The sequence below is a fragment of the Grus americana genome, chromosome 7 (genome assembly GCF_028858705.1).
Source record: "Grus americana isolate bGruAme1 chromosome 7, bGruAme1.mat, whole genome shotgun sequence".
In the NCBI taxonomy this organism is placed as follows: domain Eukaryota; kingdom Metazoa; phylum Chordata; class Aves; order Gruiformes; family Gruidae; genus Grus; species Grus americana.
The window spans coordinates 10733762-10758048 of NC_072858.1; the positions used below are offsets into that span (position 1 = coordinate 10733762).

The 24287-nt window shown below is 36.4% G+C and overlaps 1 protein-coding gene across 4 annotated transcripts in view; it reads right to left on the minus strand.

Moving 5' to 3' along the window:
- The window catches only part of VTI1A (vesicle transport through interaction with t-SNAREs 1A), a 270629-nt gene that overhangs the window by 182302 nt on the left and 64040 nt on the right, over positions 1–24287 (minus strand). For all 4 annotated transcript variants that reach the window (XM_054832242.1, XM_054832244.1, XM_054832241.1 and 1 more), the window contains one exon: positions 20740–20824. In XM_054832242.1, coding sequence (XP_054688217.1) covers positions 20740–20824 — 85 coding nt within the window. The remainder of the gene's footprint in view (positions 1–20739; positions 20825–24287) is intronic.

The window sequence follows — 24287 nt, forward strand, 5'->3', positions numbered from 1 at the left end:
GAGTCTTCTGAAAAGGAAGCTTAGTCAATCGTAACTTTACTTTCCAATATTCACTTACATTTCTCCCTGGGTAGAAAACTGGCAAGCTGCAGGGTAAACAGGGAAAATGGATGCTTGTGGCCCTCTAATGCTTGAAGATGGACTAACCTCCAAGGAAGAACATAAAACAATTACTGATTTTATTTTTTTTAATACTAAAATTTGCTTCTGTGTTTGACAGTTCACAGTGGATACCTTTAACCTGGCCTGTAGTGTCATATATGCAATATAATTCTGTGTAATCAGCACACACATAGTCAGTAAATATTATCTCTAGAAGATGGCTTGGGAAACTTTGTGAAAGAAGTATGTGGAGTACATGTACACAGGGTAATTCATTCCAGTTCTTATTTTCTTATTTTACATTACCTCACTGAAACACATTCATTACCTGATTATGAAATAGTGATAAAAAGTCTTTTTTTCTAAATAAAAAAAAAGAAAAACAAAACAAACACAATGGAAAAAGAGTGTACTGATGAAGATATTTTCAAGCTTTCACATCTGAGCTGTAACAATGCCATGAACTGAACGGGTTTCTTGGTTGTTTAACAACAAAACTTCCAAAGGGGAAAAAAAAAAACCCTAAGCACTGCCAGCTTTTTATTTATGTCCAAAAGTGAGTCACTACATTGAAACCATTCCCTCAAGATGGTGGCCTCAAAGTTACAGACCCTCCTTAAATGACTTTTAAGCACTTTCAATAAGAACATTACAAATCTGCTGTCAAAGTGAGCCTTAACATACAAGTCCTTCCGGCAATGTTCTAGATTTGCTTTTATTAAATAACAATGGGAGGATGTTTACAAGCATATATAATTTTCATTAGGCACACTCATCCCCAAATACAGTACACACATGATGCAAACTTCAAATAACTTCAGTAGCAGTTGTAGCCCTGAAGTAAAAACTTGCCAAAAATCCCTGCTTATTTGGCTAACACATCTTTCCAGAAATTGTATTTACTGTCTTCTGTGGCCATATGCTAAGCTGAATTTAAGTATTAACTGAAGGGTCTGCTGAAATAAACACAGCAATAAGACTACGTTAGACTCAGCCATCAAGACAGAGCTCAGCTCCTCCACTTGCTACTTGACTGAAAGAAGAGATAAAAATGTTATTTAACAGTCACGGAATTGCCCAGACAAAACGTATGTTCCATCTATATATAATTTCAAGTTGAGCACATCCTATTTTTAATAATGTACAAATTATTTTGGAAGTCATGACCATACTATCCAGACTTATTGTGAAATACTAGATTACTATCAAATATTATCACCATGGCTTTTGTACTGTTGATTCAGTTCCATGCTGCACAGTTCCATACAACCAGTAAAAAAATGGGTTTTCAAAGACAACTGCATTAGAAACAAACATCAGTCTGAAAAAATATGACTAATGAAGGTAAGGCAGATCAATCAAAGGGCAAGTTGGAACTCAAGTACATTTCTTTGTAGCCTTCAAAATGAGATTTTAAACAATGAGTTAGTGATTCCAACATGAGAAGTAGCTGGAGGAAAAAGGTGTGTCATTTGATTAGTGGTCTGCTAGATAGATTTCCTTCAGTAACTTCTCAAAAAAAACATTTGCTTCCGATTGACTGTAACTGCAGCGCAAGAGCTGTTAACAGTGTATGAGACGGGAAAAAAAAATACAGCTCAGCAACCCCATCTAAACATGGAGGAATTCTAATTAGCTACAATCAGGCAATAAGGCTACTCCCCCTACAATTTCTTCCCATGTAAATGTCTTTAAACCTGCTTGGAACTTTTTACATTTTTTTGGGGAGTGGCAAAAGAAAACTCCCACTTGAATAAAGCAGAGAGCTTACTGCTATGATATCCTCCTTGTGCTGAAGTTGGCTATTAACTTCCCCTCTGCATGCAGACTGAACGGGGAGCTGGCAGGAATGACTGCAGGAAACAAAGGTGAGATCAGACAGGAGCATCTTTCAGTTCTATGTAAATACAGTGGTGCAGTTTGCAACATAAAACAGAGTTATATCTGAACTCCAGTACCCAAGTGAATAATTAAGATCTTCACAGTCCCTCCCACAGATAGCAGATTTTTATTTTTTTCCCGGAATATCCCCAAATAGCAGCATTAACTAGAGGGGATACACTTGAAGTCTCCTGGAAGGAGCAAGTAATTCCTTTTCTCTCCCCAAGACATGTAGCACATGAGTTGCCTGTGTGGATCGGTGTAGCTATAAATACATTTATCTAGAAGAAATAGTCAAACAGTCTTTTCTAAGAGGAATGTCTGATTGGTTAGTGGAAAATTGATACAGTGGAGTGAAGAATAACTGATAAAGAGATAATCCAGTGTGGCAATGTAGTTCTGCAGCACTGTAGCTCCAGCCTTCATTGGGTGGTGAGTGTAGGGTGATGGAAGAAAAGGACGGGCTTCTGTTGTTTGCATTTGAAGTATGAGGGAGGCATGGTGTGAGCAAACTTCAGATGTGAAGAACAAAAGCCCAGTCTTCCTCTATACCATCTTTAACTATATGATGAAGCCTAAAGCTGAAACACTGCACTATTAGATTTTTACAGCTGATGTTCTGTTTGTCTAGTTTTTCCTCTACAAAGCAGAGATGCAAATACCTGCATGTATTTATTCAGTGCATGCATAGCTTCATTTTCAGAGAGAGGGTCACTGTATATGTTCTAACCTGACCTTAATTCATGCTGTAATTTCCCAGACTGTTACAATATATCATGCTCATTATTGGCATAACCAAACATTTCCCAAACAGGCTATATTTAACAAATATTTAAAATTACTTCTGCGAGGATTAAACATCCACAAATCTTTTCATTTTATATAAATGAATAATTTGGAGAGAAGAATAGTACCTAAGCTGGTGGTGGATCAGAGTATGCCAGTTACAGGAGCACTTAAGCGCCCATTGGCACAGCAAGACTCAAAGACCCGGTAGGTTTCAAAGAAACACTTTTTTTTTTTTTTTTCCTTCTAGAACTCTTTGCTTTCTAGTAAAGCTGCAACCACAATGTTCTCTCTCTTAATGCCACCATAAAAAATCAAAACACTTTAAAACAAATTGATGTCCTCTTTAATATAGTCATCACATCATCACAGTACCCTTGCACCCTGCTTGGTGACAACCAGGGGGATGCATACCACACATCTCTCTCTTGCTTGCTCTTTCTTTTTTTTTTTTTTTTTTAAGGCATTGAAGCGGGCAACAAAGAAGGAGAGAAAGACTGGGAGAGACACTCAACTGAGATATTGGCACCTTTGATTGACAAGATCTAATCAGCTTATCTCCACACTAATAAAGTTGATGGCCTGTGGAGCTGGTATATGTCCAGCTTCAAGTGAACTTTCAGTAGCCAAAGCCTCAAGGGCCAGGACTAAGACTGAGCTTATCTAAACTGATTTAAATCAATTCCTAATGGGCTATTTCAATTTGATCAATTTGAAAGGATGGAAACCTGTAACCACTTGACTCAATTGTCTTGATTCATGCTGGCATCACTGGAGATTTGGTCAGAGCCACATGCTATTTATCTACAATGAAACAATGGAGTACAACTGATACACTTCTGAAATTATTTGACCCTCCTTAAGATACTGTTTAGTTTATTCCAAATTGGGCGTTTTGCAGAGCTACTTCTCTTGTACATGCACTCAATAAAACATTTTGAAGTATGCTATTCCAAAATAAGTAGTGACTGCTACGCGTAGAATTCCCTATGCCATAAAGAGGGACTGAACTGCTTTGCAGCTCTTGACCAATTTGATTTTTCTAAATTAACAAAGTCCTTTATGCGCTTTCAGGGGCTGCCTGTCCACCAAAGGTGGGATAGCAGAATGGAACACTACGATAGGAAAGATAGATTCCCATAGATTTCATTCATTATGAGCAGAATTACACAATTGACTTCTGAAGTTCTTGAAATTCATTTTGCAAAGCTCAATGCACTTTCATCTCCTGAAAAACATGTCAAGGAAACATATGTGGCTATATGTATTACATTATACTGTGAAAAAGGCTTGCTGCTTCTCTCAGGGTGAATCATTGCTTTTAAAAATGCAAAAAATTTTATACCATTGAAGTACATCTACATAAAATAATTTCTGAATTAAGGACTGTTATTCATTTAAAAAGGTAATATCTTTAGGAAAATATGGTAATATTATACACACAGAATCATCTTAAGAGGTGGAACCATATGCTTATATGTCCTTTAAAGATTTGCCTAAGCATGAGTAGTGAAACCAGGTATCAGTAAAGTATTTTTCAGTCAGTAGCACACATGAACACCTTAGGAATGCCTTGTGTTTAATAGAGGTAATTTAAGCACTTTCTAAAGGAAGTGTTTTTTGGTATTAATGCTAGATTATAAAAAACCCTGAGCAATATTTTCATTCAGATTGAGGTTTTCAAGCTGTAATTGCTTTATACAAAATCCACTCTAGTGTTATCACTCAATATCATCTTCACTGCTGTACATCTGAAGATAATTTCGCAATAAAACTTAATTGATAGAGCTTATTTTTTCACTAATCTCCTAATATAGAAAAATGAAAAAGTACTAACAGTATGTATTATAAGCTCTGACCCTCACAGTGCAGCATATTTCTAGTTTATCAAACTAAAATAGATCCATTTTATGGCATCAAATATTTTATATACTTTAATAACACAGAGACTTTTTCCAAAAATAGGAAGTAAATGGAAAATTCCCTTAATAAAGCAAAATGTGGAGAGTAAAAGTAATTCACAAAGAGGCTAAGCAGAACATCTCATCTCATAACATTACTAGCCTGTGCCCCACTGACCATTAGTGCAAAATCTCAAAACGTTTCAATTATGGAAATCAGTAACTGCACCGTCAGTGACATCTACTGAGAAGTTAAATTCAGTGATATTATAGTTATAAACTGAACACCTCCAGACGTACCACATAAGCTGGATTCTGAACAAGACTTTTTAAAAATTAAGACATTGTGGATTATATTTTATTTCCTTCTCTTTTGGGTAAGTTAGACCTAGTATCAGTCCTAAGAGCCTCTCAGCAGTTAGGTAAACAATTCTAGTGATTACAGAGAATATTAAAAGGGAGAATAAAGCATTAGGTCTTTGTAGCAGAAGACCGGGAGTTTGAATTCATAAGGCTTTTTCTTGAACTCAGTACACCTTAAAGACAATGCTTCTGGAGCAGAGAATTCACCAGGTGCCAGACAGCCATTAAGGCACCATAAGAACTGTCACCAGTAGCATCTTCTGTCATCCTGAGACCTGGGGTCATGTTGAGATCCAGCCACAGTGTTCCTGAGCAGACTAGATAACTTCCAGGTTGAAAAAGTGGACCACAGAGTCAAGGAACAACATTTGGCTCACAATCAAGAGTTCATCTGGTTGCCCCAGACTTTATTCCCAGTTCTGCTACTAAAATTCTGATAGACCATGGACAATTTGGCACTTGGAATAAGCTGGGTGCTGCTCTGAAAGCTGCATAGGCCGAAAAGAGATAATCCTAAATTGTAAAACTGAGATGATCTCTCTATTCTATGAATTTTCCATCCTCCCCAAATCTGCTACTTTCCCACATCACTTCTGTTTTTGTGTCTTGTAGAAGGTTCCAAACTCCTTGGTTACTCAGAGATGACTCAAAACATCAGAGAGAAGCAGGAAAAGTGTTCCTACTATTTCAGATGTCTATATATGCTTACAGATACCACCCTTCCTGACCATTCAGGACTTCTTCTGTAAGACAGAAAAGATACTGCATAATCACCACAAATCTCTTTCCAGATCTGCACTGGCCTCATTTATCTGAGCCTCAGAGATTAATCTAGCTTGGTGCTGCGGGGTTTTTGGGGGGGGGGTTGTTTTGTTTTTTTTTTTTTTTTCATTTAACCTCATTATGCTTTGGTCTGCCTATCTACAGGATGCGTATAATATCACTGACTCTGTCTCTCAAGAGGATAACATGGATGCACAAATGAAGTTCTGGGAGCTCATGGTATTAGAGGGCAAAATTATATAGCCATCAGACTGGCAAAAATCCTGCAGCCACTTCAGTTGTAAAAATTAAACTACTGCCTTATTTTTGCATTTGAGTACCTCTTATGCTGTCATTTAACGAAGGAAAAGTTTTCTAAACATAGCAATCAGTTTGCCAAGATCACTGCAGATGTATCAGACAGAAATAATGACTGTAAAAGGCTGACAGACTTGTGCTTTGTCTTCTGTGAATGAAAACACTACTCTCCAGACCAGATAAAAATCAGCCTCTGCCTTTTTTGGCAGTCAGATCATAACAAGGCCAAAGTAATATTAAATCATTTATGAGGTTTTTAAGTTTAAATATGAAAGTGATATATATGCAGAAGAACTGTTATGACATTTGAATTTCAGCAATAAGCATTTTTTAGGCATTTCAAACTATGTAAAACCTGACATTTCGGTGTTTATATACAAAACCTGCTATGATACAAAACAACACCTCTCCACCAATACTTTGTCATTTAAAACTTTTTTCTTTGTTATATAGTCACATAGTTATATTTCAGCTTGCTGCAGAGCAGATTCTTGCCTAGAAACCTGTCATCCTTATGCAAACAGGAAAAATCTACTGTATATTAATTATGATTTTTATAGTGATCACTTTCAGTCTCCTTGTTTTCAGTAGTCAGTCTTTCATCCCCTTTATTATGCATGTAGGAATATTCTTTTAGCAGCTAAAATATAGTACTTTTATGCAATGGTTTGATGAAGCGCACCAGAGAAAATGAAATGAAATGAACTGGACTACCCAAAAAAAGAAAACAACGCAGGTGAGATACAACTGTTCAGGGTATTATTTTCATGAGATATGGGAAATAACATGTACTGCTCATCAATTATTCCATAATGTCTGTCTCCCCAACCTTCTAACAGCCGGGATTGAAATGTTTTGACATAATGATCTCTAGTGGAAATACTGAAGGCGTTAAAATATAGATATAAATAGGTGATAATGAAGAACAAAATGGGTACCATTTTCTTGCAGTCATAGTTTGCAAATTAACAAGCTGCTATTGATTTTTCTTTGAGGTCAATAACAGCATTTATTGATCTGAGAAGTTAATACTCACTAGGGTCAATATTATATCTCAGGGGTCAACAAATCTGGATACTGTCTTCTCTTCCCCATCCATATATAAATATTACCTAGGCAAAATGGGCAAATTTAATCTTTGGAGATAAGAAAGCACTGTATTTGACATGATACAAAACCCCAAAACCAGTAAAAGTTAAGAATAGAGTCTACCTGGATCATTTTCAAACAGTTTTCAAATACTCAAAACCTTATATTAATCTAGAAGTACTGGCTTCATGAACTCTATCTTCAGTTCTGAACTTCATGTCTCCCATCTACAGAATGGTCATTCTTGGTGTTATTTCCCAACACCAAAAATTAATCCATTTTAGAGGCTACTCAGTATCAACTGGACATTAACATATTTTTACCAAACTAAATCAAAGCTCGTAAGAAAAGAAGTAGCCAAATAACAGTTGTGGACTTTCTGATTTTTCTTACGCCTCATTCTTTCCAACACGATCTCCAGCAAAATCAAGAGAAACATTCCTACTGCCTTCAATCAACTCTGGACCAGGCCCTTGTAAAATTACACCAAGTTTTCTTCTCATTTGTAGTTTGTTACTCAAGCATTCACATGTCTAAAGAATCATAAAATCACAGAATTATAGAATGGTTTGGGTTGGAAGGGACCTTATCATCTAGTTCCACCCGCCCTGCTGCAGGCAGGGACACCCTCCACTAGACCACATTGCCCAAAGCCCCATCCAACCTGGCCTTGAACACTTCCAGGGAGGGGGCCTCCACAACCTCTCTGGGCAACCTGTTCCAGTGCCTCACCACTCTAACAGTAAAGAATTTCTTTCTAACATCTAATCTAAATTGACCCTCCTTCAGCTTAAAACCATTACCCCTTGTCCTGTCACTACGGTCCCTGACAAACAGTCCCTCACCAGCTTTCCTGTAGGCCCCTTCAGGTACTGGAAGGCTGCTATAAGGTCTCCCCAGAGCCTTCTCTCGTCCAGGCTGAACAACCCCAACTCTCTCAGCCTGTCCTCATAGGAGAGGTGCTCCAGCCCTCTGATCAGCTTCATGGCCTCCTCTGGACTCGCTCCAACAGCTTGATGAGAGAAAAATTGTTCTCTCAATGAGAAAAACCAGAAGTGAGCAATTTGTCTCCTGATACTTTACACAGACAAATATCAATGAAGCTCTGAGCGCACTCTTGGAAAACGGCTGGGAAGGAAATAAGTTTCAGGAAATGCCAGGCCCACAGAGGTATTTTTGCAACTAGATACTCCATTATAACAAATGGTCAATAGTGTAACTTCTCAAAATATGGACGTTATATATTAGATTTCTAAAGAATTGTATTTGTGTGAAGAGATATTATTAAACTTACAGCACAAACAAGGCCCACTGTGTGCATCACTGGCAAGCGTTTAAAATGGCTAACAAGGATACTACAAAACTTTAATAATATTCATCACATTTGCAGAACTTTATAATTGAAAAATATTTTGTGATCATCATTATGCAAAACAGAAACTGTTATTTTATGCATGAATAAGCTGTAGCAGAAAGACCAATAGTCCACAAATTGTACAGAACTAAAGCTATTAATACTCAGACTCCAGACTTGTTTCTAGATAAGAGTGAAAACACGGGTCATCTGGTTTTGGGCAACAGTACCTTTCCTCAGGTAAGCAAAGACTCAAAACAACATGACACAATATAAAGCTATTATTTCCAGTGTTAATTCAATATTTTACCTACCCGTATAAATTTTTGCTTCAAATTTCATGAATTCACAAGGCAAATATTCAAACATTCATCCGCTACCAAAACACAGTAGTTCCCAGACAAAAATGTATATGTAACAGCACAAGTCTGTTACACAGAGCATTATAGATGAAAAAAAGGTCTTGTTTGTTGCAAATGGTGTAAGTTTTTAAAATGCTTTAAGAAGTATGATTATGCAAATAACTGTCTAGGTAACTAAGAAGAAAATTAAGGAAAATAGTAAGCATTGCTCTTTACAAGTATACAGAAATACAGATTTGATTTAGTTTAGAGGTAAAAGTTGGATATTAAATAACTGCAGTCAATCTTGTTTTGAACCACTATTTTAAATTATTTTTGTAATGAAACACTCACTCTGTTTGCATAGCCATTAAAACATGGCAACTTCCACCAAAGGAAAACCTTTCAAACTCAATTTTGTCCTTTCTGGGTAGTCAGGAGGATATGCCATAGCACCATATATTTCTTTAAGCTTATGAAATATTCTTATTTGTTATGTGATTTTAATTTTTTCTAAATTTTTAATTTGAAGCATGGGAAAGGAGGTTAAAAACAATATTTTGTTGTTTTAGTAGCTGAGTAAAATAACTAAAAAAAAGTCATGAAGATGGGGAAAACAGTAAAGTTTATCCAAGCATATTTTACATTTACAAATGACGAATTTATTCCACAAATCCAGTGACATTTCCATTTCTGTGGGCCAGATATTTAAAAGTATTTACAAGTGTTTTCTCCAAAGATGGAGTTAAATGCCAACAATTACTTCAGAAAATGGTAAAGCAGCTCTATAATCAAGTATCATTTTCTTTCATCTGATTTACGTACCTTACCTGCTTAATTCATTCAGAAAAAGACAATACATCCTAACTTCAGCTCCATAATTTATTTGATCCTGAATCCTGAAAATTCTTTTACTGAACTTTCATCCTGTCCCACTTTTATCTGAACTTAAAGAAGGAGAGCAGACTTGCTCATTGTATAACAATTCATCTACTTCTTAACTCACCATGAACCAGTCCAAGAAAGTAACTTTTTTTTGTCTGCATCTGCTGGGTTATTTAAAATCTAAAATAATTAAGACAATAACTTTTCAGCACAATAAACTGGAAGGACAAAAGTTAGGAACACTGTTAAAATTAACATTTATTATAAGTAGTTATCTACCTAATCTAGTACATGATGTATTTATAAAGCTTATGCTGATGCTAGATTTTTTTTTGTGCAGAATATTTTATGATGCACCCAATAAAAAACCCTCCACTTGACTCATTAGCATTTCAGCAAGACTCTGACTCACCACTTTAAACTCATTTAAGAAAACATCACAGTTTCTAGACTGGATTTAAAACACTTCATCGCTATAAAATTGAAAGCAATTTTTAAAAATTAAAATAATGAAAAAATGTATGTGGCATATATATTTCATTCTTAATGCTTCTCTACTTGATATTTCACTACTGAAAAGGCACTAAAACAGCAAAAGCACTTAGATACAGAGTAAAGCAAATATAATCAGTCATTTGCACAAAATTTCTCAAGATGGCATTCCAGCCAATTACTGTAGCAGTCAAACGCCAAGACATTTGACACATGGAAATCTTACAACACTCAATTATAAAAATCAGATTAATATTTTCAAGACACATATAAAAAAACCATAGAATTATTGCATCTATGTGAATAATGAAAAAGCAAAGACTGAACCATTCTCTTCATCTAACCATTTTGCACGTTGTCTGTCTACATCCTGCAAGAGAGGTAAACGGGAACCAAATCCCCAAATACATGAACACTCTCCAAAATCTTCACATTTATAGAGTCACAGAGACCGTAAAACATGGAAAAGCTGATCATAGTGGAGACCAGCCAAGCAGATGTAAGAGATTACCTTTGCATCAATGGTTATCTTTGCAAGATACACAATGTAAATTGTGTGACTTATTTCACAAAAATGCAAACCACAATTAGCTACTCATGATACCTAGATTCAGACTTCACTGCACTGAGCTTGACCTGAGCACACACTCATGGAAACATGTTCTTATCTTGCAAACTTTTTTTGGAAATGTACTGAGCAAAATAGACCTCTCTTCCCAGCCGGCACATGAACACATGTGCACTCACACACTTGCAATACAATATGTAAATATTTATGCTCTGCCAATAACTAGGCATGTTTACAACCACGAACATTTGTTACAATTGTGATGATTAGGTCAAGAGTATAAAAATTAATATAAAATTTTACATTTACATTTTTGGAGTTAGTGAAGTAATATGAGGTAAATAGTAGCAAATGGCAGAAAGTCAGCCACGCGGTGATACACAGCTGATGCTGGAAATCAGGAGTGACAGAAGAGTTGGCAAAATATGGAAGGAACACAGAATCTGTAGAATGACCCTCCATTGAACTAGATAAGTTACTACGAAGAAAACAAAAAGGCACTCTCCAGTCAAGAAAAGATGTAGAGGAACAAGAATGGACATAAGTGTGAGTGGCCTATGATAGAGTGATATAAACTTGTGAAATCATAGTTTACAAAGCTATGAACAACAATTTTGTGGGTCTGCAATTCCTTACAATAGCTGGTAGCAAATAACTAGCAGCAGTTTCTCAAAACAAGGCTGTAACAACTCAAATTTATTGTGCTAGTTCAGAAAAAAGACTGGTACTGCAGATCAGCAGTTGAATTCACTCTGACATGAAATCTAGCTAGATAGTAAAGAGCTTCCTACATTTAACCTCTAACTCTTTCTATAAGAATAGCATTAATTTCAATTTTACAATGTATAGAACTACTGAGTAATCAAGCAAAATTCATATTATGGGCTATTAGGCCAAGATAAGCCTCATTGTTCAAAAGCGAGACAGTACAAACAAAATCTAACTGTTTTTTGATTTAAAAATAGGGACTTGGAAGGCAAGTATTACTTGCAAAAATCAGGTTATGTCCTCACCTGACACACATTACACAAGCAGATATTTCAACTGCAACTGAACTGAGTTTCCACAAAGTTCAGTACTTACCAGTATTTTGACTTTTTTTGGACTATAAATGCCAGGAATTACAGGAGAAAATGTATTTTATAAGCAGGGTAGTAAAATCATTAGCAGAAAACACTAAGATATAACTTAAACTAGATGAAGAAAGAATATCTAGATAAGCTGCTCTTCAATCAGTCCATACTGGGGTGAGAACAATGTTTTTCAATCATCTGCTTCTATGTCTCACTTCGGGACAGAATTTTGAGTTTTTCTCCCCCTGTTCTTCTACCAGGAAAAAAAAAAGAAAAAAAAAAGAAAAAAAAAGGAAAAAAAAGGAAAAAAAGTCTTTGTGTAACTGACTCTTCAGTCCTAAGTTGTAAAAGGGCAAAATGCTGCACTTGAAAGATGATCTACCTTGAAAACCCTTTTGATATTGACTTTACCTAGAAAAGTATGTTCGATACAAATAAATTTTTTAATGTTAAACTTTGTTCTTCAGCGCAAATGGAGGAAAACACTGTTAGCCTGACAGGAAGTAGAGGCAGAAGGCTTCAAACAAGAAATATAAAAAAAAAACCTAGGGTGAAATTTATTTTGTCAAGTCTAAGCTCATCAACTTTTCTTCTTGATGTAAGTTGTATACAAAGAATCTTTGCCCAACAAGACGTCATGCTGTGCAAATTCAGCCGTGCACATGTACTGAAAAAATCTGTTAAAAACTATTGAAAATCATGTTGTTTACTTAGGCACCCAAAATAATAACTCACCAAAGTCAGATTCTTTATGAAATATATAGCTTATGTTCTGTAGATCAATTAAATCACCAAATGAAACCATTAAATTAGCAGGGTATTAACACATTTGAAGGTCAAAAGGTGGACTTGTAATTCTGTGCTCTTTTAAAGGTTGTAGCAGACTGAACTGACTGTCATTACCAAGCCAGTATCACTTGGAATCAATTCATTTCACTTAGTGAAAGTTCTAAAGAAGTGGTTGTGGTATATGATGGGAGGAAGAGAAGAAATCATGGGCAAAAGGGAAGAGTGTCCAGGGACAATATATCTGGATTTGAATTCTACCCATTAACGACTAACCAGCAGTTCCCAACTATCTGAAACTTTTTGGACAAGTTCTCTATAACTCAATTTTTCTCAGGGAGAATATGAAAGCTGATCGAGAGGATTTCTCTGGCCAACACAAGTTGAACATCTCCTTGCTATAGGCATGACTTCACATTCTTTGTCCACCTATCACAACGGGTTGTCTTGACTTTAAAAGACAACCAGAGGATGTTACATACAATTCTGACATCTCTCAGTGACACCTAAGCACAGTGACCAAGAGTGTTCTGCAAATAAGGAAGGAGACTATATATATTTATTTATACGGAGGAAAGACAAACTGTTGGCTTTTTCCATTATCCCTTTGCCAAACCAAGGTAGTTTGTACAGTGTACTTGGACTGCTAGAAACAAAAGGTACTATTTATTTATCTTTTGATTTTTATCCTTCTTCCCTTTATTTACCTTACCTGCTCAGAACTGGACCACAAACTCTGAAATGTTATTACAGGGGGGGAAACCTTCCTGAGGCTAAATAATTTCAAAATTGAAAGCAGCAGGTAGTGTAACTTCAAACCAAAAACTATAACCACATAGCTTGATTCAAAAGCTTCATGTTCTTAGTACAACACAAGTCTTCAAAAGCTTTGCTATGGACTTAGGAATAACCTACACTGAAAACCTTCATCAATAAACGCCATTTCATACATTAATGAAAGAAGGTCAGCACCAAAGAAGATTTGTTTTTTGTCATTCAGTAAGAGGTTATTTCCAGCAGAAGAGTCCACACAGTAGAGGTGGTCCAATACAATGCTTGTAAAATAATGTTTTAAAAATTATCTTCTGAGTTCAGTTTATAATTTAGATACTAAAATTATTCACAGGTATTCTATGATAAGTGCAAGGTTTTTGTGAAAATATATACAGATTTCAGCCTATATGATTATTCGTCTGGAATGCACATAGGAAGTACTTCAGCATAAAGTTTCCGGTACCTGAAACAAAATGTTTCAATCATTCTAACATGAAATAAAAATCCACAATCTGAATACTGGTTTACTATATAATATAGTATCTTTAAGACGTCATCACAATACTTTGCTCATCCAAAAATCAGTCTTAAACAAACATTTTTCAATTGGATGCCAGTTCCTAACGAGACTGAAGTTGAGCTGTCCTGTGGCACAATAACAAATTCCCGCACGTTAGTGAACATTAAAATAACCTAGGACTTCTCCCAGAACAGGCAACAAAATGGCCAAATTTGGATCACTATTTTTCCTGCTATACTTTAGCAAATCTCTGCTACTGAACAGATTTGACATTCCTTATTTGTTGCATTAATGGTATAATCCCAAACCTACTGAGGTGAAAGATAAGCATTCATTTTATTGGAATTCCAGTTGAAAGATGCTGAGTACCCAAAAGATAAGCTTTTAACAGCAATGGCCTTACAATACTGCATAGACTGTGAAAAACTCTACAAAATAAGTTACTTTCTCATCTCTTAAAAAAAAAAATACTTGGAAAAGTATTTTTGGGTACTTTGGAGCCGTTAGAGGACAGTACTTAAATAATGAAAATTCCTTACTTTATGGTAAGCACTTTATGTATTTGTAAGTATATGAATACACTAAAAAAAAAAAATTATCTATATCCTGCATTTGAGACAATACACACAAATGCAGAGGGAACAGCCTTTGAACACTACTAGACAAAGTTAGGTGAGTTACTGGGTAAACTTTTCATGACCACAAACATGCAAGGCCCATTCTGCTGTTGAATCAAATCTTTAAGAGAAAAGACAGAGCTAAGGAAAATGGGGATGGTGCCAGAATTTGAATAAATACGTGCAGGAGTATCTGGAGAGAGATAAAGTATGAAAGAGAAATCTGGAGTTAGAATTAGGAAGGTCAGAGCTGGGAAGGTTGATGAGAGGCAGGGAAGGAGGACAGGAGGGCCAGGAGAGAGGAGGTGGCACATACGAAGCTGGAGGGAGCAGCTTGGTGCCTGGACAAGCAACAAATGAGCAAGCAATATTCAAACTGAAGGTGTAAAAAGCACTTTGCTGGTATCAACAAGCACTAAGGAATGGAAATTGAGTAGTTTGGTCTCTCCACGCCCTCTCAATGCTGCTTCTGACTGCAAGGCAGCAGCAGTACCCAAACACATTGGCCTCCATGAGCGTGCAGCTGGGATACTCCTGAGGCCTGACATCCTCAGAAACAAAAAATCTCTCCCTATTTCTTCCTTCTCACTTTAAAGCTCAGACTACGAAGAAGGGCAGAGGGCTTAGAGATGCAGGAATGCAATATGCCACTTCAAAATGAATTTCTGAAACAATAAACAGATTTTAATAGAAATCAGCCAGCAAAGAAAAAAATTATATATGAAACATGAAATACTGTTGCTAGCAGAAGAAACAGGGATCATGAAAAAGCTCTCTCTGATGGTGACTGGAAACTGCATAAAAACTCATTTCACTGTAGAAACTTTGGATTAAGATTTCAGTAGAAAGATACTCTGGCATATCAAAGAAACACCTGAGGAGAAGATATTGGTATATCCTCCAGAACTCAGAAGCCCTCTTTCTCTAATGAAAGGTTTTACATACAGTATTCACATATACATGTATGAATAATTCATTAGAGATGAAATAGGTGGATATTAAGTGTAAATATCTGGGACAGGAATCGACTTTTTTATTTAAAGCAAGGGGCACTTGAAGCAAGGTCTTGATTTTCAAAACTTGGTTTCCATTTCCATACTCTTAGTTATTTGGGGCTGAAATGCAATTGGAATATACATGCACCTGAAGATGGAACAGCGGTGTGAAGGTCCAAGTAAGATTAACTAATGCAAGCAAATTACAAAGTATACAAAATTACAACACAAAAGAAGCAACAACCTTTCCACTAGTCTAAAGTAGCCCTATGTGTATGAACATTAGAGTCTGGTTTTTGTTCAATTAACATTGGATGTTAGAGCCATTTAAACTTTCTCTAAGCTGTGCACACTTTTTATTTTGATCATAGCAATGCTTACTATATTTTCTACCTGAAAAGCCAACCTCTTGCAATCATGATGGAATGGAATCAGTTTAGTGGATATACTTATTTTAATTTTTATGGTTTCACATATTTTATGTCAGCACTGGTGCACATCTCATTCATGACACCTGAACAGCACAACAACCCCAATACCAATACCTTGAGGCAGGTCTGACCATCTGCCTGTCAGCTAGGCTACCGCTGCTTTACACTATACGTTTATGGGTCAGTTCAGAACAGGTTTGACTGTAGTTCATTACAACTGGTGAGAGCCACTGAAATTTGCTTGGATCCCTTAGTACGGAGAAGTATTCATGTCACACAAGGGTGGGAAATAAGCTGTTGTGTCTCTTGCTCAGCAATATTTCTCCTTTAACCGTTTCAGAACTACATATTCCTGGGATTCCCGAAGAGTAAGGAGGATTGAAAAAAAAAAACATATTAAGCAACTTAAAGTAGAGATTCAGAAGGATTTTCTGTAAATGGAACCAAAGAGTTTCGCTTCTCTTGATTTCTTTTCTTTAAAACACCATGTTTACATATTACAAAAGGGATACAAAACCAGAAGCAAGACAATATCTTAACATTTGGTGCAAAGAATAGACCTATTACCCACAAACTACAAACTCTTCTAGTAGCACAGATATTTCAGAGAGATTCAGAGCCACAGTATTATATCTAATAATCATTACTCATAGAGGCAAGCTCCACACTTGTTCTCAAATTACACGTTCTGAAAGCTATAGGAATATCTAAAGTTCATGAACTAAAAAAATTTAAAATAAATACCTGCAATGTAGTTTTGCCATGAAAGCCTGGATAGCATTCAATGGTTGGATCTCTCTTACATTGTCATGAAACAAGGTAAAATCTGCATTATATACGCTAGGATTTTTTTTTTTTTCCCCCTAGAAAGTATCTGGCAGTTGAGAAGAACTTAATGAAAGCAATTCAACTGCAGATTACAATGGTCCCCTACAACAAGGTTTGCTCTTCTTCTCCTCCACAGTGTTTTATATTTGCATGCCAATTTTATCTCTGAAGATGAATGAAGCATTTTGAACTGTTCCTCATTCAAAATGCTCCTGACTGAGCAAACATATCTAAGACTTGACAAAGAAGGGGATACCTTACCACGCTACATCCTGCACGCAAAATAAGGAAGTTCTAGAATTCAATTTGATACTGTGGAAATCTGGGCACAGGGAATGGAATTAGGAAATCTCCCTCTTCAAAATGGGAAGAATTTTGTGATTAATCAGGATTAACTGAACAGACTCTCCTTTTGACTGAAATCAGCCATTTTCATGCATTTTTAAAATCTTTCTCATATTCTCAGGCTATATGGCCAGACTATATGATCTGAAATTAAGAATACTGAGCTCTAGTGTCGTAAGTAATGAGTGGTGTTGGAAATGCCTACTAATCAGGCTGTAAACTTGCTTGTCTGTTCCTTAACAGCAAAGCAGATGATAACATAAAAACAGAAAAATAACAACAATAAATATATTTAAAAACAATATTTTGATTTTAAAAAAACCCAGATGAGTGCACTTTGCAGTGCTATCAGTCATTACTAAAACTTGCCCTCCTTGGTACAAAGGACTAAGTCCTGCCTTTCCTGGTTTCCCTGTATGTCCTGAGAGCTTTCCCTTATGCGTGTGTGTGCCACACAACTCAGGCAATTAAAACACAAATGGTCTGATGAACTTACTGGTCTACTAAATCAGCTACTCAAATGCCTGCTAAATTTGCAACATACCCCTATGAATATTTAGAATAATGTTCTTCTCTTTACAGTAGGCCTTGAGTGCTATGGAACTGGTTACCAGATACTAAAGGCTTTGCTTAGTCTGTCAGGAGGTTTCTGCATAGATTTAAGCATCCTCAGTATCAACAAATGCTAGCCAACAAACTATGAAAGCCTGACAGTCCATATTGGATTGTGTCTTAGAGATGATGACATAAGTGGCATCCTGTTCAGACACCACTGAAGCCCATGAATCAATGGCACCGCACAAAGAAGGAAGTCAGACCTTCCAACAGATCTCAGCTTGTATGAACAACTGAACATAAGATGAAAGGGCTTATCAATTTAGAGATGCAAACAGGAAAAAAGCTTCCAATTTATCATGGTAAGTTTCAGGAATGGTAATGTGAAATTGCATTAAATTAGTTATGTGATGTCAGATTAATCCTTAGATGATCACAGGGGCAGGTTAAAATAGTATATGTATTTTTGCTGATTAAGGTAATAAGAAAGACTCAAATGTGACTTATTCCAGAGGTGAAAATCATCCAGCTTCATTACAATAAGCAACATACATATCCATAATTGTGAAAAGACACCACATAAAGAAAGTAGAATAGATACTTAAGGGTTGTCACCTCCACCTCCTCATCTTCACAGAATCACAGAATGGCTGAGGTGGGAAGGAACCTCTTGAGATAATCCAGCCCAATGCCCTGCTCAAGCAGAGTCCCCTAGAGCCAAGGACTGTGACCAGCTAGATTTTGAATATTTTCACAGATGGAGACTCCACAAGCGCTCTGGGCTACATGTTTTAGTGTTTGACCACTCTCACAGTAAAAAATTCTTTCTTTGTGTTCTGATGCAATTTCAAAGGTTTTAATTTGTGTACATTGCCTCTTGGCCTGTCACTGGGCATTACTGAGAACAGTCTGGCTCCCTCTTCTTCAATCCCTCCCATCAGCTATTTATACACATTGATAAGCTCCCCCTGATCCTTCTCTTCTCCAGGCTTAACAGTCTCAGTTTTCTCAGCCTCTCGTGAAAGATGTCCCAGTCCCTTAATTCTCTTCATGGCCCTTTGCTGGACTCACTCCAGTAAGTCATTGTCTTTCTTGTACCGGGGAGCCCAGACTTGGAAACAGCACTCCGGATGTGGCCTCACCACTGTTATGTAGAGAAGCTCTTTATGCAACAAATCAAGGGAAGACAGGGTCTGAGGAGTCAACTCAATGATGAATTGAAACTCCAAAATGAAGTGTTTTCTTTTATTAGGACAACTCAACACAGAATAATCATACAGTAACTCCAAAAGTAAGTTCTTTCATTGCACAAAATTAATCTAAACTCCTTCACACCTAGAATTATCATGATCCATACCAGGAACAAAACATAATTAATCTGTTTCCATAAAAATCTTCTGCAAAAATCTACATTACAATGAAGTTAATATTTCCAAAGTCATCATCTCCAAATAACGTAATATTAATATGTCTTACAATATTGCTACAGTACTGGTCTTCACAGAGTTCAGGGAACGAGAACTATATATATATATCACTGCTCATGATGAAAAGCCAAGACAGATGCAAAACCAGGGTGAATTAGCGTGACTCTACGGAATCCAATGCAGTTTCATCTGATTTTGATACTGAAAGGCACCCTTTCCATACAAATATACATTTGCACTCCAACCATATTTTTCAGAGATCACCATGGAGATATGCAATGGAAGTTAAAATGATCACTATCTAACAAATTCCACATGGAGTAAAAAAAGATGTAAGATATCTCTTCCCCAAAAGGATCAGTCTGAATTTTTAGATACTGTTTCTTTATGAAAGATCCAGCCTCAACCAAAGCAGATCAGGAATCATTTTTGACCAGTTTAAAGTAGTCCTTATGATCATTGATAGAACAGACCTGAAAATCTGCAGGAAAGCAAACTTAATTGCTATCACATGTCCATCTCTACTAACGTGTCATCCTCTGGAATAAGAGAATTAATTCTCCTTGTGCCCTCCAAAATCTACACTGTATGTTCCATACATCCATTTCAATATTGTGCACAGCACTAAGCCCAGAATAATTAAAATGCAGGCACTTTAGTAATACCATTGATTTAACACAGCCATATTTAACTCTACAAGGGTTCAACTTAATTTACCTCTTAAATAAGGCCTGAATTCTAAAAAGATACTGGAATATATCAATTAATTGGGACTCTCTGCCAGAAAATTACTTCGCTGCTCAAACATACACTTTCTGAAACTTTCTGTAACTTTGTGCAAGCTTTATTTAGGGGATTAGACTTTGGAGGCTTAACTATTGCTGGTTTGAAAAAAAATCCACTATAAATTGCTAAAACTTAATAAAAAAACATTTTAAAAACACCAACTGAAAAGCTGTAGTCAATAAAAAAGCATTAATTCAATAATTGAGCCTCAATTCAACCTTCTCCCTTAATTTAATTCCATCTGTATATTTTGGGGTATGGTTTGTTTACTTCTTTCATTGCACAGAATCAGCTGCAAAATCAGTCACTGAACTGATTGCAAGAAAATTGAGCTGATAACATTGTTCTATATAATCTGTAGGTAATACCTTAGAAATTTATTAAAATGATATTTTTTACATATATGAATAAAAGTAAAAGACAAAAACAACTGGAGTCTGCAGTGTGTGCTAGCAATCATTGCGGGTGGGTAAACTGACAACATGTAACTGCATATTAAGACAAATGTAGAATTTAGACAAAGTATTCCATCTCTTTTCAGATGTATACTTTTAAACCTCAGGAACTGTTTTCAGTAGATGTCATGCCTTTTAACTTGAAAAAAGATAAGCGCAAATAAGCTCCCAATTGTCTCCCCAATATGTAAACCACATCTCGGGCTGCTGTCTCTGTTTCGCCTTTGAAGTTTCCCTGAAATGTCATGTGTTGTGAAGACTGCTGTGCATAAGCAAGACAATTTGCTCACTCTCAGAATTCTTACCGGTTTCCACTGCTATTTGGTATCCAGCCTCTAGTCTCCGAGATGACCTTTCCAGCCTCTCTGTGTTATCGAGCAGATGTGCCCTCTGAAAAAGAAAAGGGGAGAGAGAGAAAAAAAATATCAGGCAGCAGTCTACAATGTTCTCCCCCTATTTTTAATTGTGCTTTCATATTCCAAAACATAAAAATATCCACGTATATTTTATGGAAGAGCCTGTTACAAGGACCACTGGAAGGGGCAGGTTCTATGATCAATCATAATTATGTGTACCAATCACTTTTGTTTGGAAACATGGAATACGTGCTTCACTCTTATTACATGAACTCACAAAACAGAATGCGACTGTTATACAGAAAAACCTGTCTGAAGAGTATTTCCAAAATAGATTTCCCTGTGACACATGTATGCTAGCACCCATGATTTCTATTCAACTACGGTTTGATGAAACCATCACTTTAAATGCAAGGGACAGTTTTTAACATGAACTTAATTTTCAGCAGAGGCTATATTTCCTTTATGTGTACTACTCAAGTGAGGTGATAAAAACAATGAGCTTTTCATACAGAATACTGAACAGCATGAATATTCTTCAGACTGTTTGATGTAAAAAGATGTAGAAACAAAACACTGGTTTCTTGATTTACATTTCTTCTGCCTAAATATATATACGAATACATAAATAATACACACACATGCAGGTATAAGATATTTTTCACCGAAGTCATATGCCCACTTATGAGATAACAATAAACTCTAGTAAAAATGTGTCTTCCAATACATTTTCACTTAGGGAATCTGCAATAGTGAAAAAGTGAAACTGTTATTTTCATTAGTTTATTCTCCATCCAAAATGGTAACATTTCAACACGTAAGCTCATTTCCTTTGGAAATTTGATCCTAGATCACCTCTAATCAAGCCATCAAAAAATATAACACCCCCCTCACCCCCCAGTAAAGTAATCACACACACCTCTCCGAAGCACCCCTTTACCCAAAAACAACATTTTGGATATTTGTCAAAAAATATTTCCTACAACTTTGCCTTGTTGACAGATGTCATTTAAAAATTGAAGAAATGCTTTCTAATAATAATAAAAAAAGGAGGTGCCATACATATTATCTGAGTGGCTGTCTACCGAAACGATCTACCTTGCTCTAATGAGCCCCTATGGATCTTGGGAGATGCAAGCTGTATTGACATGCACACTTAAGCTAATACACCTAGACCAGTGCCTCCAAGCTCTAGCAGCCAGGGATGCTGACAGAATATCTCGCTTCTATCTTCAAAGAAAGGAAGTGATTAGTATGTTATCATTACCATTCAAAACGTGATTTCCCTATTCCCTCCCGGCATAGGTGACACATCTCTGAGATGCGGCCAGACGATCGAGGCAGCTAAAGCCACATCAAAGCTTGCCTTGAATTTTTTTTCTCTCTCTCTCTTTTTTTTTTTTTTTTGGAAATCATTAAAACAATGCATTTAGATCAGCACAGATAGGACCCAATGTGAAGGTCAGGAAAGCTGCAATAACAGTCTATAATAATTAATAGAGTTGTCTAATACACAGTGGACAGGTTAAGAGTAAATTGCAAAAAAGCCTTTTGCATTCATGGGGGGCAGGCCACCAAGAAAAAAAAATAATCAGCACAAGCACTTAATAAAATTTAAAACCATAAGTTACAATGCTGTAATTGAAATCACGACAGCAACTAGAGTGGTGCATGTTCTTAGTACTCATGGTCAATCTAGATAATTAGTGTTAATTTTGCTTAATTTTTTTTAAACGGCACCTTTTCATAACATCTGCTGGTTGCTCTCCATTGCCCATTAGAAGAGAAAAAAAAAAAGTGTAAGCCTGCAGTGCCTTTCTCCAAATACTGCCACCCCGAATGTTATTAAAGAACAACTAGCGTCACATATTTTAAACTTTGTAAAAAATGTCAGAAACCTAACACTAGTACATAGATGTCTCTCAAGAAAGAAAAGTAGAAGAGAAAAGGGAGGAGGGGGAGATATAAAGAAGGAGTTTGGGAGGTAAGAATCCTAAAAGTTAGAGAGGAGATGCTTCAAAAAAAACCCAACACATAGGCTGGGAGTGAGCACAAGTAAAACATCATAATTACAGAACAGATGTATAGCACTGCAATAGTATACTGGAAATGAAAAGGCTGTCCTGTTATGTCAAAGGAGATGGGGTAGGTAATCAGATTTCACGTTACAATGTGGAAAAGCTACCCAACAGAAAGAATTTGCATTTAACTGTATATTTTTATATACAACACTATAAGCCACATTTGATGTAAAAAGTAAACTGTAAGCCCACTGTTCCGTTCGGTCTTACTTCAGGCAATTAGAATACTAAAGCCCTGTGAACCCGGAGCTAACATTAACTCAGAGCTGTTTCTTACCTGACTTCAGAACCTTTCCACTCAAGCCACTATACCATGAAACCTAATTTTTATTATAAAGGGTGGTGTTGTTTACATTGTCTGGTTTTGGAGGCACCCTGTGCTTCGGTCATGAAATCACTGCCCTACAGTAGCAGCTGATGCTTTCAACTGCTTCCCACCCCTCCCCAAACTCCTTCTCTCGCAGTATCCCCTGCTCTCTGTGAGGTGGGTACGAGGTGATTCAGTGCATCTTGCAGCTTCAGAAACAGCTTCTATCTGGAGTTACATAAGGAAGTTTTGCAAAGTGGCACGCTATCACTAGAGATTTAGTCATTCCATGTGGGCTGGATTCAAACTGAGATCTCAGGAGCTCAAAAGACAGAGCGACACAGCCTCCGTGGAAGCCTGTGTACGGCAAGTGTGCTAGAATAGAGCCCTGTAATGAGAGGAAGCGCAGGTTTTATTAACAAACAGTACGGCAAACCACAATTTCTTTTAAGATCAGTTCATACCTCCTTAGGAGAACAGTAATTGGGGATGCCTTGATGTTTCACTATGTGACAAGTTAAGAATTATGCCTGAGTCACTGTACTAGCCTTCACTTAAACTTTAATGTGCATTTTGCACTGGGTATAAAAACACCATTGCAATTACAACCTACCCAACACATCTTGGGTACCTAAGTGCAGAGAACAGACTGCTAATAATTGTTTTTTAAAGTATTTCTCTCTCTACCTGTACAATTTTGATCTAGACGAAATGATAAATCCCTTTATTTAGTTCTATTTGCTGCTGCTGTCACAATATGCAGAGAGAGGAAAAAGTAACTTATGAGGCTAGCAAAGAAAAGCAAAAAAGAAAATTACCAGAAGCAATTTAAAAAATATTTAGGTAGCTAACAAAGAGGATTTCTAAGCTCCAAAAAGTATGATTGAGTTCAGTACAGCTCCCAAGTTGCAGCTCTTTGCAATAATATTCTGAATTTTATTATTTGCCTTCATAGCTATTTCAAAAGAGCAGCTAAGTAGCAGCTTTGTTCTTTATATCTGGTTAAATTTTCAGAGTAAATTTACGAATTAGTAATCTTTATGTTTATAAAACTATAATCTATGTTTGCAAGCAAAAATGATCCTACTATATTCTTTCACTAAAGCACA